General features: G+C 45.6%; 1 protein-coding gene across 1 annotated transcript; it reads right to left on the bottom strand.

Moving 5' to 3' along the window:
- Positions 1 to 545: 545 nt before the first annotated feature.
- Positions 546 to 27,590, bottom strand: LOC140717474 (histone H4). The gene is made up of 3 exons (XM_073031053.1): positions 27,452 to 27,590; positions 15,186 to 15,297; positions 546 to 932 (listed from the first exon to the last, which is right to left on the bottom strand). Exon 3 carries the CDS (start codon positions 855 to 857, stop codon positions 546 to 548), a length of 312 nt encoding a protein of 103 aa, XP_072887154.1. The 5' UTR covers positions 858 to 932; positions 15,186 to 15,297; positions 27,452 to 27,590.

Genomic DNA, 27,590 nt, shown 5'->3' with positions numbered 1-27,590 from the left:
CCGCAGGGAAGGGCCGTCCCATCGATTATGATTGGCTGAACAGCGACTGTCTATTAAAGGAACTAGTTGCTGCGATTGGTTTATTAATTTCAAGCAGGCTGGCGGCGAATAACAATTTTCGACAAAATGGGAAATTGTTAACTGGCGGTCGGACTTTATCCAATCGGAATACACTGTGATTGGCGCCCGATTAATTTCAAACCGCCCGCCAATTTCAGAGCACCCAGTGATGGTGCTTGATAACTTTTTATTTACAATTAATTCTTTCACGGATCATGGATTTTGTTTCATTTAAAATCTAATTCCCTCAGTTTAGATTTGAATGCATGATTACGGAATCGATTCAGCATTTACGATAATCACCGCCTGGAAAGGCACAATCGCAGCTGTATATATTTCAAGCGGAATGATTAATCTATTTCAAATGAAACCAGATTAATATATCGACAAAAAAAAATTAAAAGGTTGTGGACACGGCTCCGTCTGTGAGGTGGTGAGTGGCTCTTAGAAGAGCCTTTGTGTTCTCGGGAGGAAGTGGGATTTTTTCAGCCGCCGAAGCCATAGAGAGTGCGGCCCTGGCGTTTCAGAGCGTACACCACATCCATGGCAGTGACCGTCTTGCGCTTGGCGTGTTCAGTGTAGGTGACCGCATCCCGGATCACATTCTCCAGGAAAACCTTCAGCACCCCGCGGGTCTCCTCGTAGATCAGACCCGAGATCCGCTTGACGCCGCCACGGCGAGCCAGACGGCGGATGGCCGGTTTGGTGATGCCCTGGATGTTATCACGGAGCACTTTACGGTGCCGCTTGGCTCCGCCTTTCCCCAGTCCTTTGCCTCCTTTCCCTCTGCCAGACATGATGCTGCTTCACTCAGGTCGCTGCTCAGTGACAAACCGACTGCTGCTGTCTCCTTTTATACACAGCGCCCCGACCTGCCCGAGAAACACGCAGAGAGACAGAGGCGGGGAGGGGAGGAGACAGAGTCAGAGTGACGGACAGAGCCGAGAGCGGCCTCTCATCGTCCAGCTCCGCCTTCACTTTACCACACCCGCCAATTTCCAACGGTTTATCCGACACAAAGCGCTCCAGCTCCATCTGTGTCCTCTGATCCTAGACTTCCCCACTATAGGAAACATCCCCTCCACATCCACTCTAGACAGACAGAGAGACATACTTTATTGATCCAGGGGGAAACTGGGTTTCGTTACAGTCGCACCAACCAAGAATAGTGTAGAAATATAGCAATATAAAACCATAAATAATTCAACAATAAGTAAATTATGCCAAGTGGAAATAAGTCCAGGACCAGCCTATCGGCTCAGGTTGTCTGACACTCCGAGGGACGAGTTGTAAAGTTTGATGGCCACAGGCAGGAATGACTTCCTATGATGCTCAGTGTTGCATCTCAGTGGAATGAGTCTCTGGCTGAATGTACTCCTGTGCCTAACCAGTACATTATGGATTGGATGGGAGTCATTGTCCAAGATGGCATGCAACACGTACAGATTGGAAGATTTCTGGAAATTTGCCGATTCTCCTGCTTTAAATTATAGGAAGTGCTTTTCCATTCCGCAAATCCCCGAGGACCTCAGTCTCCCTCCCCGGCCCCATGACCAGTGCGAGCGTCCTCACACACAGCAGTTGGTGGGCGAGGGTGCAGTCACTTCCAGTGATGAGAGGGTTAATTCATCAGAACAATTGTTCCTCTGGGTCGCGAGGGAAATGAAAGTCCGGTCACATAAAGGAACAGGATACACAGGCAGATAGAAGGATATACAGACCGCGATTTGACGCCTTCTAAAGCCCAGGTAAAGTGGTGGTTGAGGAGCTGGTGCGAGGTGGGTGAGGGCTTTAGGTACGAGGATCATTGAGGTCCCGAGGGAAAGGTGAGACGGGTCCAAGGAGGGGAGCCAATATGTTTACCGGCTCTTTCTTCGTGCTACACGGAAGGGTTTAAAGGAGCAGGTATGAGGTCCTACACAGTGATTTTTGGGAACTAGGTTAAAAAGCAGGACTTTCAGGATTGTAATTACGGAATTGTGGCCCAAACCTTGTGCTGGTGTGGTGAGAAAACAATTGCTGCTGAGGAACTGATGCAGGAGGGAGGTCTTCAGATTCATGGATCAATGGGCTCCCTTCCAGTCAGGTGGGAGACCGGGACAAACAAGACCATTTCCATCTGAACCGCAGGGGAACCAATATCCTCACCAGGAGGTTTGATGGTGTCACTTGGCAGAGTTTGAACTAGAGTAGCAAGTGGGAGAATGTATGTATGACAAGACAGTCTGAAAAGAACGAGAGCTAATGGCAGGCCAATAAACATGGTGGGACTGATGGGCTAAAATAAGTTTATTTGAACATTAGGAGTATGATGTTGTTGGACGTTCAGGGCTGGCAGCTCAACATCTCTAGGTTTCATTGTTTTACATGTGAGTGGGGGGGAGGGGGGTTATAAGATGCAGAGGTTACCCCACTGGGAATGTCACAGCAAACTGGAGGGCTCACTTACAGAGGCAATCTACAGTCACACGGATTGGATTATAGTATTGGCCCCCAATAGCCACTGGGAGGTGGAGGAACACAGAGGTTTATGTTTATGGAGAGGTGCAGAACAGAACTGTCATAGTGGGGGACTTTATCTTCCCTAGAATTGACTGGATCTTGCTCAATGCTTAGATGCTCAAGATTTCTTCAGCGATTCCGAGGAGTGTTTGAAACATTATGTACAGAGCCCCACCAGAGGTGAGAACAGACGGGAATTAGTTCAGGGAAACAAGCCAGGCCAGCTGATGATCAGAATTTATTTTGTTCGTTAGTTATGAGTAAGACAGAAGCCAAGGGGCATTGATTGGGAACAGCCACTGTCAGACAAGTCCACATCTGACATGTGGGAGTTGTTTAAAGACCAGCAGATCTGAGTTCAGGATCAGCATGTTCCTGTAAGGAGTAAGGACAAGGATGGTAAGGTAAGGGAACTTTGGATGAATGGAGAGATCCTGAATTTAGTCAGAAGGATATGGAAGGTTTAGGAAGCTAAAATCAGACTGGGTATCTTTGGAATATAAAGATAGCGGGGAAATGCTAAAGCAGGTGGTAGGAAAGGACAGCAGTCGGTGCGGGCAGCGGAGCGGGAGTAAGGAGTGCTCGTGATCGACATACGACTGGAGATCGGAGGATCAGCCGTTGTAGGTAGGCCGAGACCCTCGGACCTACCTGGAGAATGAATACCTGAGGAGGAAGGTAAAGCTGCGTAAGCGCGGGTGACATCAGTGGCAAGCGCGGGGTTTGAAGAGAGGCCCACTTTCAGGAGCGGGCAGCGAAGTGCGCAGGAGGACTTCGGCAAGAAGCCTGCTTTTCATCTATTCTGACTAATCTGGGATCAGGTAATGGGGGAGACAGTTAGAGCAGAGGTGTGCTCCGTATGCAGTATGTGGGAGGTCAGGGTCAACACAGTTGCCCCTGATGACTACACCTGCAATAGGTGCATCCAGCTGCAGCTCCTATCAGACCGAGTTAGGGAATTGGAGCAGGAGCTGGATGAACTACGGATCATTCGGGAGGCAGAGGCAGAGATAGATAAGAGTCATCGGGAGGTAGTCACACCGAAAAGACAGGAGGTAGGCAAATGGGTGACAGTCAAGAGAGGCAGGGGGAGCAGACAGAGAGAGAAGAGCACCCCTGTGGCCGTTCCCATCAAAAATAAGTATACCGTTTTGGATACTGTTGGTGGGGATGACCTACCAGGAACAAGCTGCAGTGGTCCTGTCTCTGGCACTGAGGTTGGACCCACGACTAGGAAGGGGAGGAGGGAAGAGAAGAGAGCGGTAGTGATAGGGGATTCTATAGTCAGGGGGGCGGATAGGAGATTTTGTGGGGAAGATCGGGAGTCTCGGATGGTATGTTGCTTCCCTGGTGCCGGGGTCCGAGACATTTCAGATCGGGTGCAGGTTATTCTCGAGAGGGAGGGCAAGAATCCAGATGTTGTGGTCCATGTAGGGACCAATGATGTGGGTAGGATGAGTGAGGGGGTCCTGCGTAGGGAGTTCAGGGAGTCAGGTGCGAAGCTGAAGAGCAGGACCTCCAGGGTAACAATCTCAGGATTGCTACCTGTGCCACGTGCGAGTGAGGCAAGGAACAGGAGGATTATAAAGATTAATACGTGGCTGAGAGGATGGTGTAGGAGGGAGGGCTTCAGCTTTGTAGATAATTGGGTCTTGTTCCAGGGAAGGTGGGATCTGTTCCGAAGGGACAGTTTACACCTGAACTGGAGCGGTACTAACATTCTTGCAGGGAAGTTTGCTAGAGCTTCTTGCGGGGGGGGGGTTAAACTAAATTTGCAGGGGGCAGGGATCCAGAATGTGAGAGAGGATAGCGAGAGGATGAATAAAGGACAGGTGGGGACTTCACGGTTCCGGAATATTAAGTGTGTAGTAGAGGAAGGTGGGGAGGAACAAGTGATAAGGAGGACTCATGTACAGAGGGATGGTCTGACGGAACATGGAGTTAAATGTGTTGAAAGAATAAGTAAATTTAGGAAGGACAACAAAATTCTAGGGGCGTATAGCCCGATGGGAGTTTGGGGAGCTGGGTTAAGCACAATAGGCAGCGATTCAAACAGAGAGAGGAGAAATGGGTTAAAAATTCTATATCTGAATGCACAAAGTGTCAGGAATAAGGCGGATGAGCTTGAAGCTCAAGTGCGAATGGGTAACTATGAAGTTGTTGGGTTAACGGAGACATGGCTGCAGGGAGATCAGACCTGGGAAATGAATGCACAAGGGTATACGTGCTATCGTAGAGACAGAAATGTGGGCAGAGAGGGTGGGGTGGCCCTAAGCTGGGTGGCAGTGTGACGTGATGAGGATGTTAGGAGAATTCAGGGTGACTTGGATAGGCTGGGTGAGTGGGCAGATACTTAGCAGATGACATTTAATGTGAATAAGTGTGAGGTTATCCACTTTGGGAGTAAGAACAGGAAGGCAGATTATTATCTGAACGGTATAGATTTGGGTAAGGGAGTAATACAAAGGGATCTCGGAGTCCTTGTTCATCAGTCACTGAAGGTGAATGAGCAAGTGCAGCAGGCAGTGAAGAAGGCTAATGGAATGTTGGCCTTTATTACAAAGGGAATTGAGTACAAGAGCAAGGAAATCCTCTTGCATTTGTACAGAGCCCTGGTGAGACTGCACCTGGAGTATTGTGTACAGTTTTGGTCTCCAGGGTTAAGGAAGGACATCCTGGCTGTAGAGGAAGTGCAGCGTAGATTCACGAGGTTAATTCCTGGGATGTCTGGACTGTCTTACACAGAGAGGTTAGGGAGACTGGGCTTGTACATGCTGGAATTAAGGAGATTGAGAGGGGATCGGATTGAAACATATAAGATTATTAAGGGATTGGACAAGATAGAGGCAGGAAATATGTTCCAGATGCTGGGAGAGTCCAGTACCAGAGGGCATGGTTTGAGAATAAGGTGTAGGTCATTTAGGACAGAGTTAAGGAAAAACTACTTCTCCCAGAAAGTTGTGGGGGTCTGGAATGCACTGCCTCGGAAGGTAGTGGAGGTCACTTCTCTGGATGCTTTCAAGAACGAGCTAGATAGGTATCTTATGGATAGGGGAATCAAGGGATATGGGGACAAGGCAGGAACCGGGTATTGATAGGAATTGATCAGCCATGATCTCAAGATGGCGGTGCAGGCTCGAAGGGCCGAATGGTCTACTTCTGCACCTATTGACTATTGTCAAATGGGGCCTCAAAAATGAAAGAAGCAAGTGAGCAGATTGCTGGGGATTTGACAAGGATCGATGTCGGGATCCCCAACTTTTTTTGCACCGCGGACCCATTTAATATTGACAATATTCTTGCGGACCAGCCGGCTGGGGGGGGGGGGGGTTTGTTAATATATACCAGAATATAGGTGATACTATAAGTCACTTATAAGTGGCTAATTAATACATTCAATTTTGTTTCTAAAAGGGTTTATCTAAAGAATTTAATATTAAAAACACAGTGCATATTTTCCTCCCATGAATATAGTGATAAGTCAATTATGGGTCACTTATAAATCAATAGCATCATAACTTTTTAAGTAACATTTGGATATTAAACACACAGCACATATTATCCTCGTATGAACATATAAAATCATTGCAACACACCAATATTGGTGAATCAGTAAGAGCCCTGGGCTTGTTTCCCTGCAATAAGGCGGTCTCATCGAGGGGTGATGGGAGACAGCAATACTCAAAGGGGGTTCCTTATGTCCTGACGAAGGGTCTCGGCCTGAAACGTCGACAGCGCTTCTCCTTACAGATGCTGCCTGGCCTGCTGTGTTCTACCAGCATTTTGTGTGTGTTTGAATTTCCAGCATCTGCAGATTTCCTCGTGTTTGCTCCTTATATCCAGTCTATTCCACAATTTAGTTTTTATTGCATTCGTTGCAGAAAACCCCGCTTCACAGAGATATGATGTTGGAAACGGAAGCAACGTTTTCAGTGCTTTCGTGGCTGTCTCAGGATATTCAGCCTTGACTTTGATCCAGAATGCCGGCAGAGATGTTATGTCAAACATATTTTTCAGCCCACCGTCATTTGCAAGCTCAAGGAGTTGATCTTGCCGCGCGGACATGGATGATTCACCGGGGACATTCACAAATAAGTCACAGACCCATTCCTTTGCACGTCTTGGGTCATTTGCGGTTGGGAAGTAATGCTCGAATTCTGTCGACAGTGAAGATAGGTGATCGCGCAGCAGCTGTGAGAAGGATGTTGCAGCCTCAGTTTCTTCCAAAATCCCAGCTAATGTTGGGAACATGTCAAATATGCCCCTGTCCACTTGCCGTCCCCACAGTCCCCGTTTGGCTTTGAAAGCAGAAACTTTATCTGCCAACGAAGATAGTTGTCATCCTCCCCTGAAGTGACAAATTGAGTTCATTGAGCAGGTTGAAGATGTCACACAGAAAAGCGAGTTTAGCTATCCACTCCTCGTCAAGTGTGCTGCCAGTGGTGACGTTTTTCCTGAAATAAATCTCTGTAGCTGCTCTCTTAACTCAAAAACCTGGGCCAGGGCTCTCCATCTTGATAGCCACCTGACTTCAGTGTGAAAGAGAAGGCGTTTGTGCTCTGCATCCATTTCTTCACAAAGCTGCTCAAACAGACATGAGTTAAGGGCTTTTACTTTGATGTGATTGATAACTTCAACAACGTCACTAAATATGCTGTTAAGATGAGGTGACATTTTTCGGCTAGCCAGCATCTCCCTGTTTATGACAGTTTGCAGACTGGCATTCAGGAGCAACCTCTTTGACTCGGGTAGTGAAACCAGACAGCCGTCCAGTCATAGCTGCAGCCCCATCTGTGCATATTCCAACACAGAATGACCAGTCCGGTTTGCCTAACATGTAGTCATTGAAAGACTTGAACAGTTCTGCCTCAGTTGTGCTAGTTGGCAGTGGCAGTGCGCACAACATATCCTCGTACACATCGTCTTGAAATATATATCGCACATGAACCAGCAGTGTTACCTTGTTGTCGACATTGGTAGACTCGTCGACCTGGATAGCATACCATGGTGACTCGTTAAGCCGTTCTAATATCTGTGCTTCGATGTCCTCCGCTTTGTCATCGATTCTCCTTGAAACTGGAAGAGAAACCTGTGCCATCTTGTTAGCTGCAGCTTCTCTCAACAGTTCACAGCACATGTCCTTGGCAGCAGGCAGAATCAATTCTTCCCCAACAGTGAAAGGCTTCTTAGCCTTAGCAATACGGCTAGCCACTAACTATGATGCTCTCAGAGCAGCAGCATTTGTGGAGGTGGTGGCTCTCAGCACTTGCTTCTGTCCCGCTTGCTCACGTTTTTTCCACTCAAAAAACTCAACAGGTTTGTCTTTAAGTGCAGGGTGCTGGGACTCAAGATGCCAAAGCAGTTTTGAGGGCTTCATTGCCTCATTAGAGAGCATGTCTCCATATCACACACAGGGATTTGGAGCATACGAGTCACCGGTCGCAATAAAGCCATATTTTATGTGCGTCTCGTCGTATTTTCTGTTGAAGGAAGCTTTTTTTTGTTGTCTTGGCCTCAGCTGTCTCTGCGTTGTCATCATCATTGGGCTTTTTATGTCCCCTACCACTTCTTCCAAAGAAACTCTCATGCAACGTTTGTTTTTTACTCATACCGACTGATGACTTTGCGTGCGTTCAAGTTCAACAGTGGCGTGACAGGGAATGAGGAAAGGTGCAGCTGACTCATATTGTTTCATATCACCAAATCATATCGTTTCTTCACAGCCCGGCAGCACGTGTTTTGCGGCCCGGTGGTTGGGGACCACTGATCTGAGACACTCCAGAGTTGTTTTGAGGTGACAGACAGGCAGGCACTCTGTGAGCCACATGGAGAGGACATTGATGGGCTCACAGACTGCATCACTGGTTACATCAACTTCTGTGTGGACTGCAATGTTCCGGCAAGAACTGTTATTCAAATAACAAGTCATGGGTAACAAAGGACATTAAGGACAACCTGAATGCTAAAAAGAGGGCATTTAGAGATGGAAATAGGGAGCAGCTGAGGACAATACAGAAGGACCTGAAAGCCAAGATCAGGGAGGCTAAAGACAGGTGTAGGAGGAAGCACGAGGAAATCGGCAGATGCTGGAAATTCAGACAACACATACAAAATGCTGGTGGAACACAGCAGGCCAGGCAGCATCTATAGGAAGAATCACTGTCGACGTTTCGGGCCGAGACCCTTCGTCAGGACGCTTGAGTAGAAACTCCAGCAGAACAACATGAGAGAGGTCTGGAGTGGGATGAGGACCATCACTGGGTTCCGGCAAACTAGCAACAGAGGAGCTGAAGGCAGTGTGGACAGGGACGACAAACTTAACCTGTTCTTCAACAGATTTGACACTGTGGCCCCTGCCCATCCCCCACATGATTCATCTGTTGTCGGCCCCCAACCAACACATACTCCACTCTCCCCTCCTACCCCTCCTCACAGCCCCCCACCCTGCTCTCAGGACTACACCCCTCCCCCACCTGAAACCACCACGGTGGGCTTCACAGCTGAACAGGTGAGAAGACAGCTGAATCGTCTCCACCCAAGCACGGCTGCAGGCCCGGATGTTGTCAGCCCACGGTGCTCAAAGCCTGTGCCCCCCAGCTATGTGGAGTACTTCACCATGTCTTCAACCTGAGCCTGAGTCTCCAGAGGGTTCCCGTGCTATGGAAGACGTCCTGTCTCGTCCCTGTACTGAAGACAGTGGCTCCAATGACTACAGACCGGTGGCATTGACCTCCCACATCATGAAGACCCTGGAGAGACGTTCTAGGGCAACTCCGGCCTGTGGTTAAGTCACACTTGGACCCCCTCCAGTTCGCCTACCAGCTCCGACTAGGAGTTGAGGATGCCATTGTCTACCTGCTGAACAGTGTCTACGCCCGCCTGGACAATCCAGCGAGCACTGTGAGGGTCATGTTTTTTGACTTCTCCAGTGCGGTCAACACCATCCACCCTGCTCTGCTGGGTGAGAAGCTGACAGTGATGCAGGTGGATGCTTCCCTGGTGTCATGGGTTATTGATTACCTGACTGGCAGACCACAGTACGTGAGCTTGCAACACTGTGTCAGACAGAGTGGTCAGCAGCACTGGGGCTCCACAGGGCACTGTCCTGTCTCCCTTTCTCTTCACCATCTACACCTCGGACTTCAACTACTGCACAAAGTCTTGCCATCTTCAGAAATTTTCTGATGACTCTGCCATAGTTAGAATCATTAGCAAATGAGATGAGGCAGAGTAGAGGGCTACTGCGGGAAACTTTGTCAAATGGTGCGAGCAGAATCATCTGCAGCTTAATGTTAAAAAGACTAAGGAGCTGGTGGTGGACCTGAAGAGGGCTAAGGCACCGGTGACCCCTGTTTCCATCCAAGGGGTCAGTGTGGACATGGTGGAGGATTACAAATACCTGGGGATACGAATTGACAATAAACTGGACTGGTCAAAGAACAGTGAGGCTGTCTACAAGAAGGGTCACAGCCGTCTCTACTTCCTGAGGAGACTGAGGTCCTTTAAAATCTGCCGGACGATGCTGAGGATGTTCCACAAGTCTGTGGTGGCCAGTGCTATCCAGATTGCTATTGTGTGCTGGGACAGCAGGCTGAGGGTAGCAGACACCAACAGAATCAACAAACTCATTCGTAAGGCCAGTGATGTTGTGGGGGTGGAACTGGACTCTCTGAGGGTGGTGTCTGAAAAGAGGATGCTGTCCAAGTTGCATGCCATCTTGGACAATGTCTCCTATCCAATGCACAATGTACTGGTTAGGCACTGGAGTACATTCAGCCAGAGACTCATTCCACAGAGATGCAACACTGAGCATCATAGGAAGTCATTCCTGCCTGTGGCCATCAAACTTTACAACTCCTCCCTCGGAGTGTCAGACACCCTGAGCCAATACGCTGGTCCTGGACTTATTTCCATTTGGCATAATTTACTTATTATTATTTATATATGGTTTATATTGCTATATTTCTTCACTATTCTTGGTTGGTGCAACTGTAACAAAACCCAGTTTCCCTCGGGATTAATAAAGTATGTCTGTCTGTCTGTGTTCTCAATTGCAACATATGAGTTCCCTCAGTACTGGAGTGTAGCAAATGTTGCAGCTTTGATCAAGAAAGGAAATAACAAGAATCTAGGGATCTATCGGCAAGGCAGCCTCATTTCAGTGGTGGAGAAGCTACTGGGGAGGATATTGAGGTACAGGGTTTATGCTCATTTGGAAAGGCACGGCCTGCTTAGGGACAATCAGCATGGCTTTGTGCAGGCAGATCACACTTGATAAAGCTGATTGAGGTTTCTGAGGAGGTGATACAGACTCTAAGATATAGGATCAGAATTAGGCCATTAGGCCCATCAAATCTGCTCCGTCATTTCATCATGGCTAATCCATTTTCCCTCAAAGCCCCAACCTCCTGCCTTCTCCCCGTAACCCTTCATGATCTGACCAATCAAGAATCTACCACCCTCTGCCTTACATATACATAAAGTTTTGGCTCAACAGCTGCCCGAGGCAACAAATTCCACAGATTCACCACTCTCTGGCTAAAGAAATTCCTCATCTCCACGTTCTACGAGGATGATGCTCTATTCTGAGGCTGTGTCCTCTGGTCTCAGACACTCCCATCCTCTGCACATCCACTTTATCAAGGCCTTTCACCATTCGATAGGTTTCAATTAGGTCAGCCCTCATTGACCCGAATTCCAGTGAGTATAGGCCCAGAGCAATCAAACGCTCTTCATATGCCAAGCTGTTTCATCCTGGAGTCAATTTTGAGAATCTCCTTTGAAACACATCCAGTTTCAGCTCATCCTTCCTAAGATAAAGGGCCCACAAATGCTCACAACTCTCCAGTGAGACCTTATAAAGTCTAAACACTGTTATGATTGGTGCAGATATTGTGGACTGAAGGGCAGGTTGCCATCTGTTCCATATTGTGTACTGACGAATATGTTTGATCTACTAGCTATTGCAGGGACATGGTTACAGAGACTTGGACTGGGAATTTGACATTCCTACATGTCCAATGTTCCACACGGAATTGGCAAAAAGGAAAGGAGCAGGGTGGATTTGTTCATAATGTGCTGGTGAAGGGGTGGATACAGTGCCATCAAAACTATTCAGTCTCCTTTGGAGGTTTTCATGTTTATTGTTTTGCAACGTTGATTCACAATGGATTTAATTTGGCTTTATTTTCCCACACTGATCAGCAGAATGGACTCTCTGGTGTCAAAGTGAAAAACAGATCTTTACAAAGTGATCTAATTAATTGCAAATATAAAACACAAAATAATTTAACTGCATTACTATTCACCTTCTTTAAGTCAGTAATTAGTTAGATGAACCTTTATCAGTATTTACCGTTGGCTCTGTATGGACAGGTCTCTATCCGCTTTGCACATCTGGACACTGAAAATTCTCCCCATTTTTCTTTACAAAACTGCTGAAGCTCTGGCAGATTGCATGCAGTTCATGAGTGAACAGATCTTTTCAAGTCCAGGCACAAATTCTCAATTGGATTGAGGTCTGGACTCTGACTTGGCCACTCTGTATTTCACTGTATTTGGCTGCATTCATTTTACTCTCTACTTTTATGAGCCTTTCAGGGCCTGCTGCAGTGAAACAGCCCCACAGCATGATGCAGCCTCACCATGCTGGGATGGTGTGTTTTTGATGCTGTGCGGTGTTTGTCTTGCGCCAAGCTTAGTGTTTAATCTGATGGCCAAAAAGGTCAATTTTGTTTCATCAGACTATAGAACCTTCTTCCAGTTGACTTCAGAGACTTCTGGCAAACTCCAGGTGAGATTTCATGAGAGCTTTTTTCAACAATGGCTTTCTCTTTGCCACTCTCCCAAAAAGCTCTGACAGGTGAAGCATCTGGGCAACAGTTGTATACACAGTCTCTCCCATCTCAGCCACTGAAGATTGTGATTTCTCTAGAGTTAGCATAGGTCTCTTGGTGGCCTCCCTCACTCGTCCCCTTCTTGCACAGTCACTCAGTTTTTGAGGATGGCCTGATCCTGGCAGATTTACAGCTCTGCCATATTCTTTCCATTTCAGGATGAGTGACTTAACTGTACTCCAAGGGATATTCAGTGACTTGAAAATTTTCTTGTATCCATCTCCTAAATTGTGTTTTTCAATTACTTTTTTGCAGAGCTGCTCAGAGTGTTAATTTGTTTTTATGGTGTAGTTTCTCCCAGGATACTGACTACCAACAGTCGTGTATTTTACTACAATCAATTGAAACACCTTGACTCACACAGAGACCTCCACTTAACTGATAATGTAATTCCTAAAACTACTTGGCTGTACCAGTGATGATTTGGGGGTGAATATTTATACAGTCAATTATTTTGTATTTTATAACTGTAATTAATTTAAAGCACTTTGTGGAGATCTGTTTTCACTTTGACACAAAAGTCTTTTTCTCTTGATCAGTAAAACAAATGCCAAATTCAATCCACCGTCATTCAATGTTGTAAAACAATAAAACACGAAAACTTTAAAGCAGCATGAATACTTTTCATAGGTACCTTACACGTAGGGACAGTGATGGTGAAAGGGGAGGGAAAGAAGACACGGGGAGAAGTGGTCTCAAGATCCTCAGGTGTTCCTCCCGATGGGATAAAGCACAAAAGGGGAAATATCAAAGAGAGATGAGAATGGAAATGTGATTGTCATGAGAGATTTAATCATAAGCAGATTGGGGTACCACTACATCGAGTACCTTTCCCATTCACATACTGACATATCGGTGCCTTACAGCTGTCTTAACCAGTGGTGGGGTGGTAATGGGGACAAGCTGTCACTTCCTATTAATTGCTGCTTCAAATTGCCTCTGTCAACCAAGTCCAGCTCCTGGCTTTTATATATGGCTTAGCTACGAAGCCTGACAAACTCTTTCTTAGTGACAGGGGAGGGTCTAAATGGGTTTACTGGCATCATATAACTAACTGCTATGGGCAGATGGGGCTTTCACCCACGGTTGGCAGCTCCTCTAGTGGAAGGAAAATTCTGATCTGAAACCTCTACTGGCTCTTGGCTCGACCCATTCATGGGGAAGGCTTCGGGAGTAAACCCCGAGGAACAATCCAGAGCTGGATTCCCTGTTAGTCCGATATTCAATGCAGACTGGCAATCCTGTGACACCGTTGGTGCCTGACCCCACCGGTCTCTGTCGTTGATCTGGATTCATCAGCTGTGTGGAGAGCAGGAGCCCCTGCATGGGCAACAGCTTGCTTTACGTATCGTACTACCCTGGCTTGCATATTGACTTTCACAGTGAGAGTACAATATCCATGGTCGACCCTGACCCAGCAGAGGGCCATCACTAACATGTCTGTCCATGGCCTCCTCTCCTGCTACGATGAGGCCAAATACAGGTTGGACGAGCAACATCTCATATTCTGATATTGATTTCTCCAAATTTCAGAAATCACTGCCCTCTGTTTCCACACATTCACCGAACTACTATTTATCTTCTGACTTTTCCCCCATTCTGGTGCCATTTACCCCGCTTCACCTCTCCTCACGCACCGTCATGACTTGACCATCAACTCTCTCTGGTTCTCCACCTCCTTCGTGTCATCCCATGGTCCAACGTTCACTCCTACTGGATTCCTTTCTCTTCATCTCTTTGTCTTTCCGGTCTGTCACCCAAGTCCTCTCATCATCATCCCTCCACAAACCAACCCCTCCCCCACTCACTTGTCCTCCCCCCACCCCCCCCCCCTCTCCCCAGCACCTTATTCTGGCTTTTGTCCCTTTCTTTCTAATCCTGATGAAGGTTCTCAGCCTGAAATGTCGACTCTTTGCTGAGCTCCTGCAGTATTTTGTGCGTGTTTGTGTCAGTCTGTGTGTTGATTAAGCTGATCAAACTGGTACAGTGGAAGAGGAATTTTGGAGTGGTCAGGGACAGTTTCTTACAGCAGGAACAGGCCATTTCAGATGTAATCTCTGTAATGAGGTGGTATTAAAAAGAGATCGTGGTGAAGGATCCCTGAAGAAGTGATCACAATGTGGGAGAACTCCAGACCACAGATTGAGGGTGAACACCAGGGTCCAGAACCAGTGTCCTCAACCTAAATAAAGGCAATTACAGAGACGTGACAGTGGAGTTGTCTGGGGCAAATCGGGAAAATATGCTCAGGAACAGGTCAGTAATGAGCAGTGGCGATGTTTAAGGAGACTGTTCATAACACTCAGCAGACGTTGATCCCGATTCTACAGAGGGATCACACAGAGCAAAGAACATTCTGTGGTTAATGGAGTTCAAGGGAAATATTAAATCAAAGAGCATAAAAAGAGGCAAGGGTTGGCAGTAGAAACGAGGATCAGGATTTTCCCAGGAACCAGTGATGAGACAAAAGCTAAAACTAACAAGGAAAAAGCAGATAGGTTAACACAATAATTTTAATTAGTGTTCACAGTGGGGACACAGCAAACATCCCAGAGATATCGAACAGTGACATTTCAACATTGTGCCATAATGTGTAACAATCACCATCACAAGGGTGAAACTAATGGGACTAAAAGCAAACATTACCAGGTCCCAACGACCTGCACTGGAGGGTTTCACAGGAAGTCTGGAGAGAAAGTAGAGACACTGAAGTCTGTCAAAACTCACTGTTACAGAAAGGTCCCAGTGGAGTTGAAAACCATTGTTGAAGAAGGGTGGAAGATAAAAACCAGGTGACTGCAGTCCAGTTAACTTCACTTCAGGTACTGGAGTCTATAATCTGTGAAGAAATAACAAGTCATTTAGAAAAGTTTAATGTGATTGAACTAAGTCAACAGGGTTTACAGTCAGATTCACACAGCACAGAAATGAGCCCTTCAACTCAAATGGTCCACGCTGACCAAAGTTCCCATCTGAGCTTGTGGTCTGTAACCCCCTCACCACCACATTAAGAACAAGATTATCCTCCTCCTTAGCCCATATCCTTCAAAACCTTTCCTTCCCATCTACCTGTCCAAGTACTTTTTTTAAATATACCTGACTCAACCACTCCCCCCGGCAGCTCACTCCATACACTGACCAGCCTGTGTGTGGAAAAGTTTCCTTCAGGTTCCTATTAAATCTCATCTCAAACCAATGCCCTCCAGTTCCTGATTCCCCAACCCTGACAAAAATATTGTTATCTTTGACTCAACCCAGGCCCTTATAATTTTATACACCTCTGCAATATCGCCACTCATTCTCCATTCCAAGTAAAATCATCCAAAACCCTTTCCACAAATCAGTCCTTCGAGATCCAGTAACATGCTCGTAAATCACCTCTGCACTCTTTCCAGCTCAATGGTGTCTGTCATACTGCATGGTCACTAAAACTAAACACTATTTATGAAATGCAGCCAAACCAATGTGTTGTACAACTGCACCATTTCATCCCCGCTTCTATATTCGGTGCCCTGACTGAAGGCCGGTGTTCCAAAAGCCTCTTCACCACCCTGTCCATCTGGAACCTGGTTTTTGTCCCTGTAACCTGGGTTACTGAATGTAAAGTCATGTTTGACAAACATACCAGAGATTTGAGACTTTACAGGAGAAGTTGGAGAAGTGGTGATTTTGGATTGTCAGGAGCCATTTGCCAAGATGCCACATGAAAGGCTGGTGCACAAGACCAGAGCTCAGTACTGGGAAGGAAGTGTGTTCATACTGACTGAAGACTGGTTATCAGACTGAGACAGAATAACAGGCCTGTTTCAGAGTGGGATGACATAACTACTGGAGTGTCCGAGCAAACTGTTCTGGACCCTCCATTATTTACTATTGATATTAATGACCTGGAGGAGGGGCAGAGAGTGAGGAATCCCCGATTGTCAATGACAGGAATGTGGGACGGGCATGTTCTGATTGGACATTTGGTCTCTACAACAGGATATGGGGAAGCTGGTGTCGGATACTTGGTAAATGGAGTTTAATGTGGTGAAGTGTGAAGATGTGGTAGGAGGAATCAAAATTCACTACTATTTATGTGGAGATAAATTGTAAATGAGAGAAATAGAGAGGGGTCGAGGTGTTGCCTGCACAACAAAATAGAGACAGGTGCAGTGAGGGGTTCATAAGACCATAAATGACCAAGGTTCAGAGATGAATGGTTCATTACTTATTGCTGGGGCATTAGTGCAGAGAAACAGAGCAGTGTAGTTACAGTGTCAGACAAATGCACAATGATGGATTTTGGGAAGTTAAAGCAGGTAGGACATACCCAGTGAATGGCAGGGTCCTGAGGAGTGTTGATGAAAAGATAAACCTGAGGCACAGGTAAATAGTTCCCTGAAAGTGCCAACACAGGTAGACAAGGTGGTGAAGAAGGTGCACGACATGCTTACCTTCATCGGCAAAAGTTCTGAGAAGAGTTGGGACATCACATTACAGTTGTACAAATCAATAATTACACCACACCAGGAGTACCCTGTGCAGTTCTGGTCACCACGAGAGGAAGGATGTGATTAAGCTGGAAAGGTGCAGAAACGATTCACAGGAATGTTACCTGGACGGGGGGCTTGAGTTACAAGGAAAGATCAAACTGACTGGAACTGTTTTCCCTGGAGTAAAGGAGTCTGAGGGGAGACCTGACAGAAGTTTATAAAACTATGAGAGGTGCAGACAAGGTAGACAGTCAGAATCACTTCACCAGGGTAGAAATATCAAATATGGGAAGGCACAGCTTTAAAATACCAGGGTGAGAATTAAAAGTGGATTTCAGGGCAGGTAAGATTTCTGTTTCCGTACAGAGAGTGGTGAGGGCCGGGTTTGGGCTGCCATGGGGAGTGGTGGAAGCAGATATAATAATAATAATAACAACATTTAACAGGGTTTTAGATAAGGCCATGAATATTCAGAGAATTGAAGCACATGAATTATACACAGGCAGAAGGGATTTAGTTCCATTTGACATCGTGTTCAGCACAGACATCATGGGAAGAAGGGCCTGTTCCTGTGCTGTACTGTTCTGTGTTCTCGCTGAGCCTCAGTGACAGGGGAGTCTTTGGCCGGGGTCACAGACAGGTGTATCTGTGGCAAGGAGAGAGACTACAGGATGGTGCATTACCTCCCTGGTACCAGGGCCAAGGATGTAACTGAACAAGTACAGGCCATTCTGAAAGGGCAGGGTGAGCAGCCAGAGGTCGTGTCCGTATTGGTTCTAACAAAAGAGACAGAGTCCTGCAAAGAGGACTTAGGGAGTTGGGGAAAAAATTAAGTAGAAACTCTGGGTTGAGGAGGGGGGTAATCCCAGTGTCACCTGCTAGCGAGGGAAGAAAGAAAAAGGTGGTACAGTTATATGTGTGGCTAACAAGCTGGTGCAGGACGTAGGATTTTTGTTACATGGATCATTGGGCTCTCTTTCAGGAGAGGAGATGGGAAGAGTGAAAGGTCAGTAGCGGCATTGATGGATGTGGATTAGCACAGAAAGTAAGTCCAAATAGATAAATTACAGTGTCTCAGTAGCACTACAAGTGCACAGATAACAAATATTAGAAGTAAGAGAAAGAATGAAAAGTTACCACAAACAGTCTAACATGAGGGGTGTCGTCACTTCCCCGGCTATAGGTTGACTCATTACATAGCCGAGGGTCAGAATGACTTCAACCCGTGTTGATGCCATTAGCCCAGTACACCACTGCATAGTTAGGCCCAGTTAATGAGCACAGTGGCACCGAGGGGCTGAATTGTGTTTGTATCAGTGCCGGGTGTGGAACAGTTAATGCAGACGTACTTAGAGCCTGGATTAGTACATGGCACAGTGATTCAGCCATTACAGAGAAGGGCAGGACTGGTAGCTAAACATTCCAGGATTCAGATTCAGACAGTCCAGAGGGAGGTGAATGAGGCTGGGGGATCAGGCAGAATGTCACAAATTCAAGTTCATCCAGTGAGACAGTGCGGGTAGAACTCAGGAATAAGAAGAGTGCAATCACTGTGATGGGATTGTACTGTAGGGCTCCAAATAGACAGTAAGAGAGAGGAACAGATATGTCGGCAGGTTATGAGCTGATGTAAAAACAACAGAGTAGCTTTGCTGAGTGAATAATCTCCCCAGAGTGACTGGGACTCCCTTACCACCTGAGACTTGGTTGGGGCATTATTTGTTAAGTGTGTTCAGCAAGGTTTCCTGAAACAGTATGTAGATGGTCCACCAGGGAGGGAGACATTCTTGACTTTGCCTTGGGAAATATGGGACTCACCAGAGTGGTGGCGGGAACAACCAGTGTTCAAAGAGGAATTAGACAGGTCCTTCAGGGGAAATAACCTGCAGAGCTGTGGGGACAGAGTGGGGAATGGGACTGTGGAAATGTTGTAGCACGAGTTGGTATAAACTTGATGGGACAAATATTCCAGACCATCCCAGAATGATCCTGTGACCAATAATAGTCTGAAAAAATCATTCTGGTCTCCAGTCAATCTTCCAAGCTCCAGGGTGGACAAGATCAATTGTGTAATAAGGACACACTTCTGTAAAAACACTGACACTGTATTCCAAGCACACTGAGCTGCCAGAGAACAGCACCGGCCAGTGAGGACACAGACCAGTACAACACCCGGCTCTCTACTACAAAGTTCAAAGCTGAAAGTAAATGTAATATCAAAATACATTTCTCTCGTCATACGCAACCCCAGGATTTATTTTCTTGTGGGCATACTGTTGGTTTGTTAGAGCTCTTGGGGAGGGTATAAACTAATTTGGCAGGGGCGTGAGAACTGGCATGAAAGGACTCAGGATAGTACAGTTGGTAAAGAAAGAAAAGATAGCATGCAGTCACACTGTCAGGAAGAGCGAGCGGATGATAGGACATAACTGCAGCCAGCAGAGGGATGCAGAATCAATAAGGGTAGCAAATCCAATACTTGAAGGGTTATACCTCAATGCACAGAGTATAAAAAATAAGGTGGATAATCTTATTGCCCTCTAACGGATTGTCATGTATAATGTGATCATCACTGAATCACGGCTGGAAAATATTTATAGTTGAGAGCTAAATGCCCAAGTTAGACATATCAGAGGGACAGGAAGGTAGGCAATTCGGACGGCATGACTCTGCTGGTAACGAATGGTATCAAATCAGTAGGAAGATGTGCCGTAGGATCGGAAGATGTTGAATCATTGTGAGAGGAGTTAAAAAACACTGTAAGTGTAAAAGGGTGTTGACACAGTTATAAACAGGCTGTCAACAGTTGTTTGGATGTGGACCACAGATTACAAAAGGAAATAGAAAAGGCATGTCAAAAGGCAATGTTATTGGAGATTTCAACAAGCAGGTCGATTGGGAGAATCAGGTTGGAAATAGATCTCAAGCGAGTGAGTTTGTTGAATACCTAAGAGATGGCTTTTTAGAGCAGTTTGTCGTTGAGTCTATGAGGGAATCAGCTATACTGGATTGTGTGTTATTTAATGAACAGGAGACAATTTGGGAACTTAAGGTAAAAGAACCCTTAGGAGGCAGTGATCACAGTATCATTGAGTTCAACTTGAAATTGGATAGGGAGAGAGTACAGTCTGACATAGCAGTGTTTCAGTGGAGTAAAGGTAGTAACAGTGGTATGAGAGAGGAGTTGGCGAAAGTAAATTGGAAGGAGATGCTGGCAGAGATGGCAGCAGAGCAGCAATGGTGAGAGTTTCTGAGAAAAATGAGGGAGGTGCAGGATAAATATATTCCAGAAACAAATAAATACTCAAATGGCAAAATAGTACAACTGTGGCTGACAAGGAAGTCAAAGCTAATGTAAAACCAAAAGGGAGGGCATGAAACAAAGAAAAAAATAGTCAGAATACAGAGGATTGGGAAGCTTCTAACACCTTATAGAGAGCAACCTAAAGAGGATAAAGATTAAATATGCAAGCAAGATAGCAAATATTATCAAAGTGGATCATTGAAGCTTTTTCAGGTATGTAAAACATAAAGGAGAGATGAGACTGAATATTGCATTGCTAGAAAATCAGGCCAGAGGAATAATAACGGGGTGGTGGGGGGAGGAGATGGCAGATGAACTAAATGAGTATTTGGCATCAGTGGAAGTTACTAGCCGTGTGCCAGATGTTAAAGGGTGTGAGGGGAGAGAAGGGAGTGCAGTTATTATTATAAGGGAAAGATGCTCAAAAAGCTGAAAGACCTGAGGGTGTATCAGTCACCTGGACCAGATTAACTGGACCCTAGGATTCTGACAGAGGTAGCGGTAGAGATTGTGGTGCCATTAGTAACGATCTTTCAAAACGTACTGGACCCTGGTGTGGTGCTAGGGGACTGCAAAATTTCAAATGCCACTCCACTCTTTAAGAAAGGAGGATGGCGGCAGAAAGGAAATTATAGAGCAGTTAGTCTGACCTCAGTAGTTGGGAAGATGCTGGAGTTAATTGTTAAGGATGAGCTTATGGAGAATTGGAAAGACAGGACAAGAAAGGACAAAGTCAGCATGGTTTCCTTCAGGGGAAATCTTGAATGATAAACCTGTTGGAATGCTTTGAGATTACACACAGGATAGATAAAGGGGATGCAACAGATGTCATATATTTGGACTTTCAAAAGGCGTTTGACAAGGTGCCACACATGAGGCTGCTTACCAAGTTAATAGCCCATGGTATTACAGGAAAGTTACTGGCGTGGTTAGAACATTGGCTGATTGGTAGAAAGCAGCAAGTCAGCAAGTGGGAATAAAAGGATCCTTTCTGGTTGGCTGCCAGTGAGTAGTGGTGTTCCGCAGGGGACCACTTCTTTTTATGCTGTATATCAATGATTTAAATGATGGAATAGATGGACTTGTTGCAAGTTTGCAGATGACAAGAAGGGCAGGTAATGTTCAGGAAACAGGTAGGCTGCAGAAGTACTTTGACAGATTAGGAGAATTGGCAAGACAATGGCAGAGGAAATACAATGTTGGAAAATGCATGGTCGTGCACTTTGGTAGTAGAAATACATGTACAGACTATTTTCCAAATAGGGAGAAAATCCAAAAACCTGAGATGCAAAGGGACCTGGAGTCTTTGTGCAGACCAACCTAAAGATAACTTGCAGGTAGAGTCAGAGGTGAGGAAGGCAAAAGCAATGTTAGCATTCACATCAAACGGTTAGAATACAGCAGGGATGTGATGCTGAGACTTTATAAGGCGTTGGTGAGGTCTCACCTTGAGTATTGTGATGAGCTTTGGCCTCCTCATCTAAGAAAAGATGTGCTGGCATTGGAAACGGTTCAGAAGAGGTTCACAAGGGTGATTCTGGGAATGAACCGGTTATCATACGAGGAACATATGGGTCTCTGGGTCTGTACTCACTGGAATTTCGAAGGATGGGGGGGGGGGGGAATCTCATTTCAAATGCTGAAAGGCCTAGGCTGAGTAGATGTGGAAAGGATGCTTCCTATGGTGGGGGAGAAATGCAGAAAAATTCTTTAGTCAGAGGGTGGTGAATTAATGCAACTTATATCCACAGGCAGCTGTGGAGGGCACGTCCTTGGGTATATTTACGATAGAGTTTGATAGGCTCATGATTGGACATGGCTTCATGGGTTACTAGGAGAAGGCCAGGGAGTGGGGCTGCATAGAGAGAAAAGGGTCAGCCATGATTGAATGGCAGAGCAGACTTGACGGGCCAAATATCCTAATTCTGCTGCTATGTCGTACGGTCTTACTCAGTAAATCCAAGAACCACAATAGAAAGACCACACCCAACAGGGTGGCCAAATAACCAATGTGCAAACGACAATAACATGTGTAAATACAAGAGAGAAAATAATAATAATAGTCATAATTAAATAAAAAGAGAACATGAGATGCAGAATCATTGAAAGTGAATTGATAGATTGTGAGGGAACAGTTCAGTGGTGTGTTAAGTGAAGTTAAATGGAGTTATCTCCACTGGTTCTAGTTTAAGTTGACACCAATGAATCTCCTTTTCTGGTAAATGAATAGCCTGTAACTTCCCTTTCGACTTGGAGGCAATTTGATGTGGTAGAACCGAGGTGAGGCAGCGAGTCCGTCCATGACAGTGAGGAAGACCCGAAGTACGGTTGATTTAAACTCTGGGCTGAAATGGAAATGTCAGGTACAGGCCAAATCGAGGCGGCGGGATCCAGGCCCCAGATCGTATCAAAGCGACTGAACCCAATGTTTGGACAACGATTTAGACGCGGGGCCAGATTGAAAAGGTCAGGTTCATTTGCCCGAGGCCAGGGACAAGCCGGTTCAGCTCGCTTCTCCACTCTGCACTGAACTAAGCATCTGTGCACAGACTCTCTTTGAGCATTTCAGTTCAATACGCTACAGAATTTGCTTGTGTTTATTGTTTGCAGGATTTGTCTTTCTTTCTGCACATTGGGTGTTTGATGGTCTTATTTTATTAGTGGGTTGTTTTGGCTTTCTTTGTTTTATGGCAGCCTGTTTGAAACAAACCTCAAAGTTGTAGAATGTATACGTACTGATAATAAATTTACTTTGAACATTGATTCAAAAACCTGATGCTTGTGGGATAAAATAAGGACAAAAATTTAACAACATTTAAAACTGATGCTCCTTTAGTTACAGGCCAGGATGCAGAAGAGTGGAAAATGATAAATATTCTTCCTCTTTTTAAGAACTGCAATAGGGATAAAAAAGGAAACTGTACCCTGATGACTCTTACATTAGTGGGAGGGATATCACTGGAAAAGATATTTAACGATAGGATCAGCTCAGACTTTATAAGGTATTGGTCTGATCACACTTGGATTATGGTGAACTGTTTTGGGCCCCTTATCTAAAAAGCTACATGCTCGCATAGGAGAGGGTCCAGAGGAAGTTCACAAAAATTATCCTGGCAATAAAAGGGTTAAAGAATAAGGATAGTTTGATGGCTTTGGGCCTGTACTCTCTGGACTTTAGAAGAATGAGGGAATTTCATTGAAACTGATCAAATATCAAAAGGCCTAGAATGGAGTGGGGAGGGTATTTCCAATAGTGGGGCAGTTTAGGACCACAGGGCACAGCCTCACAATACTAGGACATACCGTTAGAACAAAGATAAGGAGCAATTTCCTTAGTAAGGGGTAGTGAATCTGTGTAGCCTATGTCAGGATGTTGTTCATTGACTAGAGCTCAGTGTTTAACACCATCATTCCCACAGTCCTGATCAATAATCTACGGAACCTGGTCCCTCTGCAATTGGATCCTCGACTTCCTAACCAGGAGAACACAATCTGTGTGGATTAATGGAGACGGGCTACCCCTATTGATATCAATGGATCTGGGGTTGAGAGGGTAAACAGCTTTAAATTCCTCGACATCAACATACCCGAGGATCTCACGTGGTCTGTACGTACCTGCTGTGTGGTGAAAAAGGCACAACAGCGCCTCTTTCACCTCCCAAATTCTAAGAACTTTCTACAGGGGCATAACTGGGAGCATCCCGACTGGCTGCATCACTGCCTGGTATGGGAACTGTACCTCCCTTAATCGCAGGACTCTGCAGAGTGTGTTGCGGACAGCCCAGAGCATCTGTAGGTGTGAACTTCCCATGATTCAGGACATTTACAAAGACAGGTGTGAGAAAAGGTTGCGACGGATCATTGTGGATCCCAGTCACCCCAAGCACAATCTATTCCAGCAGCAACCATCCCAGAAACAATACTGCTGCATAAAAGACAGGACCAACAGGCTTCTGGACAGCTCCTTCCACCAGACAACTTTATTAATCACAAGGGAAATTGCGATTTGTTACAGCTGCACCAACCCAGAATAGTGAAGAAATATAGCAATATATAACCATAAATAATTAAATAATAAGTTAATTATGCCAAGTGGAAATAAGTCCAGGACCAGCCTATTGGCTCAGGGTGTCTGACACTCCGAGGGAGGAGTTGTAAAGTTTGATGGCCACAGGCAGGAATGACTTCCTATGACGCTCAGTGTTACATCTTGGTGGAATGAGCCAATCCATCAGACTGATTAACTCATGCTGATTTGAGGGTACCTCTGTGTACATTGGCTGTTCTATTTATAATCAATTATTATAAATTACTATGATTACAAAATGGAGACATAACGTAGATTTTTACACCTCATGTATGTGAAAGATGCAAGAAATAAAGTCAATTCAAATTCAAATATCTCCTCTTCGCTGAAGATCAACACTGCTCTGGTGCACCTCAAGGATGTGTGATTAGCCAACTGCTCTACTCCCTCTAAACCCATGACTATGTGACTAAATATAGCTCAAATGTAATCTATAAATATGCCTCATACAACCATTGTCGTTAGAATCTCAGATGGAGATGATTGGACAAACAGGAGTGGGATATACCAGCTAGCTGAGTGGTGTCGCAGCAACAACCTTGTGCTTAATGTCAGTGAGACAAAACAGCTGATTGAAGGAAGGGTAAGACGAGGGAACACAAACCAATCCTCATAGAGGGATCAGAAGTGGACAGTGAACAATTTCAAGTTCCTGGGTGTCAATATCTCTGAGGATCTATTGATGCAGCTACAGTATAAAGAAGGCAAAACAGCGGATATATTTCATCAGGAGTTTGAAGATATTTGGTTTGTCACTTTAAAACACCCAAAAACTGCTGAAGATGTATTCTATATATTATTTATAATGTATTATTTCTGTTTTTGCAATATTTTAATTTACTTAATATACATATCCATATACACACACATACTGTAATTTATTTATTCTTTCCATATTATCATGTACTTCATTGAACTGCTGCTGCTAAATTAACAAATTTCCTGACTCCTGCTGGTGATAATGAACCTGATTCTGGTTCTGACTCTGAATTCATCCCCACAGATGGATGTGGCCAATTCATTGGGTATATTTAATGTGGAGGTTCTTGATTGTGGGGCGGCGGGATAAGAGTGTTTGAGAGGGTTAAGAGATCTGTCATGATCTCTTATTCCTGGCAGAATGGGGCAGCAGACGGGATGGGCCAAATGGCCTAATTCTGCTCCTGTGTCTTATGGTCTGATGGTCTCGGAGCAGCTGCAGGACATTTCAAAGGGAAGGTTGAGCAGCCGGACATCGTGGTGAATGGTGCATGTTGGTAATAGCAACGTAGGGAGGAGGACGGATCTGGTCCTGTGCAGTGAATTTAGAGAAATAAGACAGAAACTAAAAAGTAGTAAGCTCTGTATTTCTCCCAGTGATACTTGTTAGTGGCGGGAGATATAGAGAGATACCACTGATGAATGTGTGGCTGAGGAGCTGGTGTAGGGGGCACAGAGCCAGTTTCATGGATCAGTGGGACATCTTCTAGGGATGGGAAGGCAGAAACTGTTCACTCCCCAGGGTCTTCTAGGGAAGGAACCGTTTTCTCTGTCCTAAAACTGCACGGAATAGTTTTGATATGACAGGGTGGAGGTTGAAAGGGAATCTGAAGGGTGAGTTGATGGAGGGGAATAAAATTATGTGAGGCATAGAAAGGTTAGAGAGACAGAAACTATTTCCAGTGGTGTGGCTGTCTAAAGCTAAAGGGAATGGTTATAAGGTGAGGGGGGTGGTTTAAAGGGGATCCGAAGGGTAAATATTTGACACAGAAAACAGCTGGTATCCCGAATGTGCTGCCAGAGGAGGTGGTGGAGACAAAAACACACAAAGTCTCTGTTCCTGAACACTTCCCAGGAACCTGTCATTACTGTGTTCATCCTGCCCTGGTTTAACTTCCCAGTGTTGGGTCCATTGTTGTTTTCCATCTGTATAAAAAATCTGGATGAGAATATGGTAAACTGGATCAGCAAGTTTGCAGATGACACCCAGTCTAGGGGTAAGATGGACAGCAAAGGCGGCTAGAAAATCTTGATGTGGGATGTGGACCAGCTGGCAAAATGAAGTTGGTTACAATCTGGAACACACTGTCTGAGGGAGTGGTGCAGGCTGGTATTTAAGGACCATCTGATTGAGCATTTGAATCAGCAGGTCAGGGTAGGAGACAGACCAAGTGCTGAGTTAGTGGAGACAGATTTTCCATGGTCAGTGTAGACATGCAGAAACCACAGAACTTCAGGATGGACTTACCTAAAATATTCAGAACCCAGGACAATGGATTTTTGTTCGACACAGGTATTAAAGCATTAGGGTTAATAGTGAATCAACCACCTCAAATGGCTACCAAAATGCACCAATTCCCCGTGCACCAGTAACAGGGAATTAAATGGGAATTTGGTGAAGAACACTGGTTAGTATTAGGAGAGATGGCGGACAGCTTGGTCACAAAGGAGGGGTGCAAATATCTTCTCAGAGGATAAGGGGTTCAGTGGAACAAGCTCACAGCTGAGAATGAAGGTAACAAACCCCACTGCAGTGGAGGACTGCTGTTGCCAGGGTTGTCCAGGATAGAAACAGACCCTCTGCCCATCACATTTATGCTCCCCATCATGCACAGCTATACTAATCCCACTTTCCTGCATTAGTTTCATATCCCTCCAGGCCTTGCTCACTGAAGTACCAGAGCATGCGTCTCTAATATTGTTACACAGTTCCCTGTATGTGGCATCACAGGTAGACAGGGTTGTGTGTTCTACTTGCCTTGTCAGCCAAAGAACTGCCTCTCATTGGAATTGTACAAAACTGTTTAAAGACAGATTTAAAGGGGATCTGAAGGGTACATACTTCACACAGAGAATAGCTGCTATCCTAAATCAGCTGCCGGAGGAGGTGTGGGGGCAGAAACCCACAAAGTCTCTGTTCATTAAACCTTCCCAGGAACCTGTCATTCACTGTGTACATCCTGCCCTGGTTGAACCGCCCAGAATAGAGTCAGTGATTTATACAGAACTGAAACCGTCCCTTTGGTAAAACTCATCCACGCCGACCAAGTTGTCGACCTGAACTCGTCCCATCCGCCTGCATTAGGCCCGTGTCCCTCTCAACCTTTCCCATCCATGTAACTGTGCAAATATGGTTTAAATATTGTACCTGAGGCAGAGAGCCGGTGCGGTGAGGCGCTGACAGACACTCACTGTTCCGTGGGCAGGAAGAGGAGAGGCCGATTCCCACAGTGGAGCCGAAACCCAAAGTAGAGACCGACTCCACTTTACTACAACCCAGCGCCCAC

The sequence above is a fragment of the Hemitrygon akajei genome, chromosome 28, assembly GCF_048418815.1.
Source record: "Hemitrygon akajei chromosome 28, sHemAka1.3, whole genome shotgun sequence".
Taxonomy (NCBI): Eukaryota; Metazoa; Chordata; class Chondrichthyes; order Myliobatiformes; family Dasyatidae; genus Hemitrygon; species Hemitrygon akajei.
Note: the sequence above shows the minus strand (reverse complement) of the source record. Positions and strands in the feature narration are given on the sequence as shown.

Bases quoted from the DNA above. Each gene is read 5' to 3' on its own strand.
- LOC140717474 (XM_073031053.1), bottom strand. From the start codon at position 857: ATGTCTGGCAGAGGGAAAGGAGGCAAAGGACTGGGGAAAGGCGGAGCC.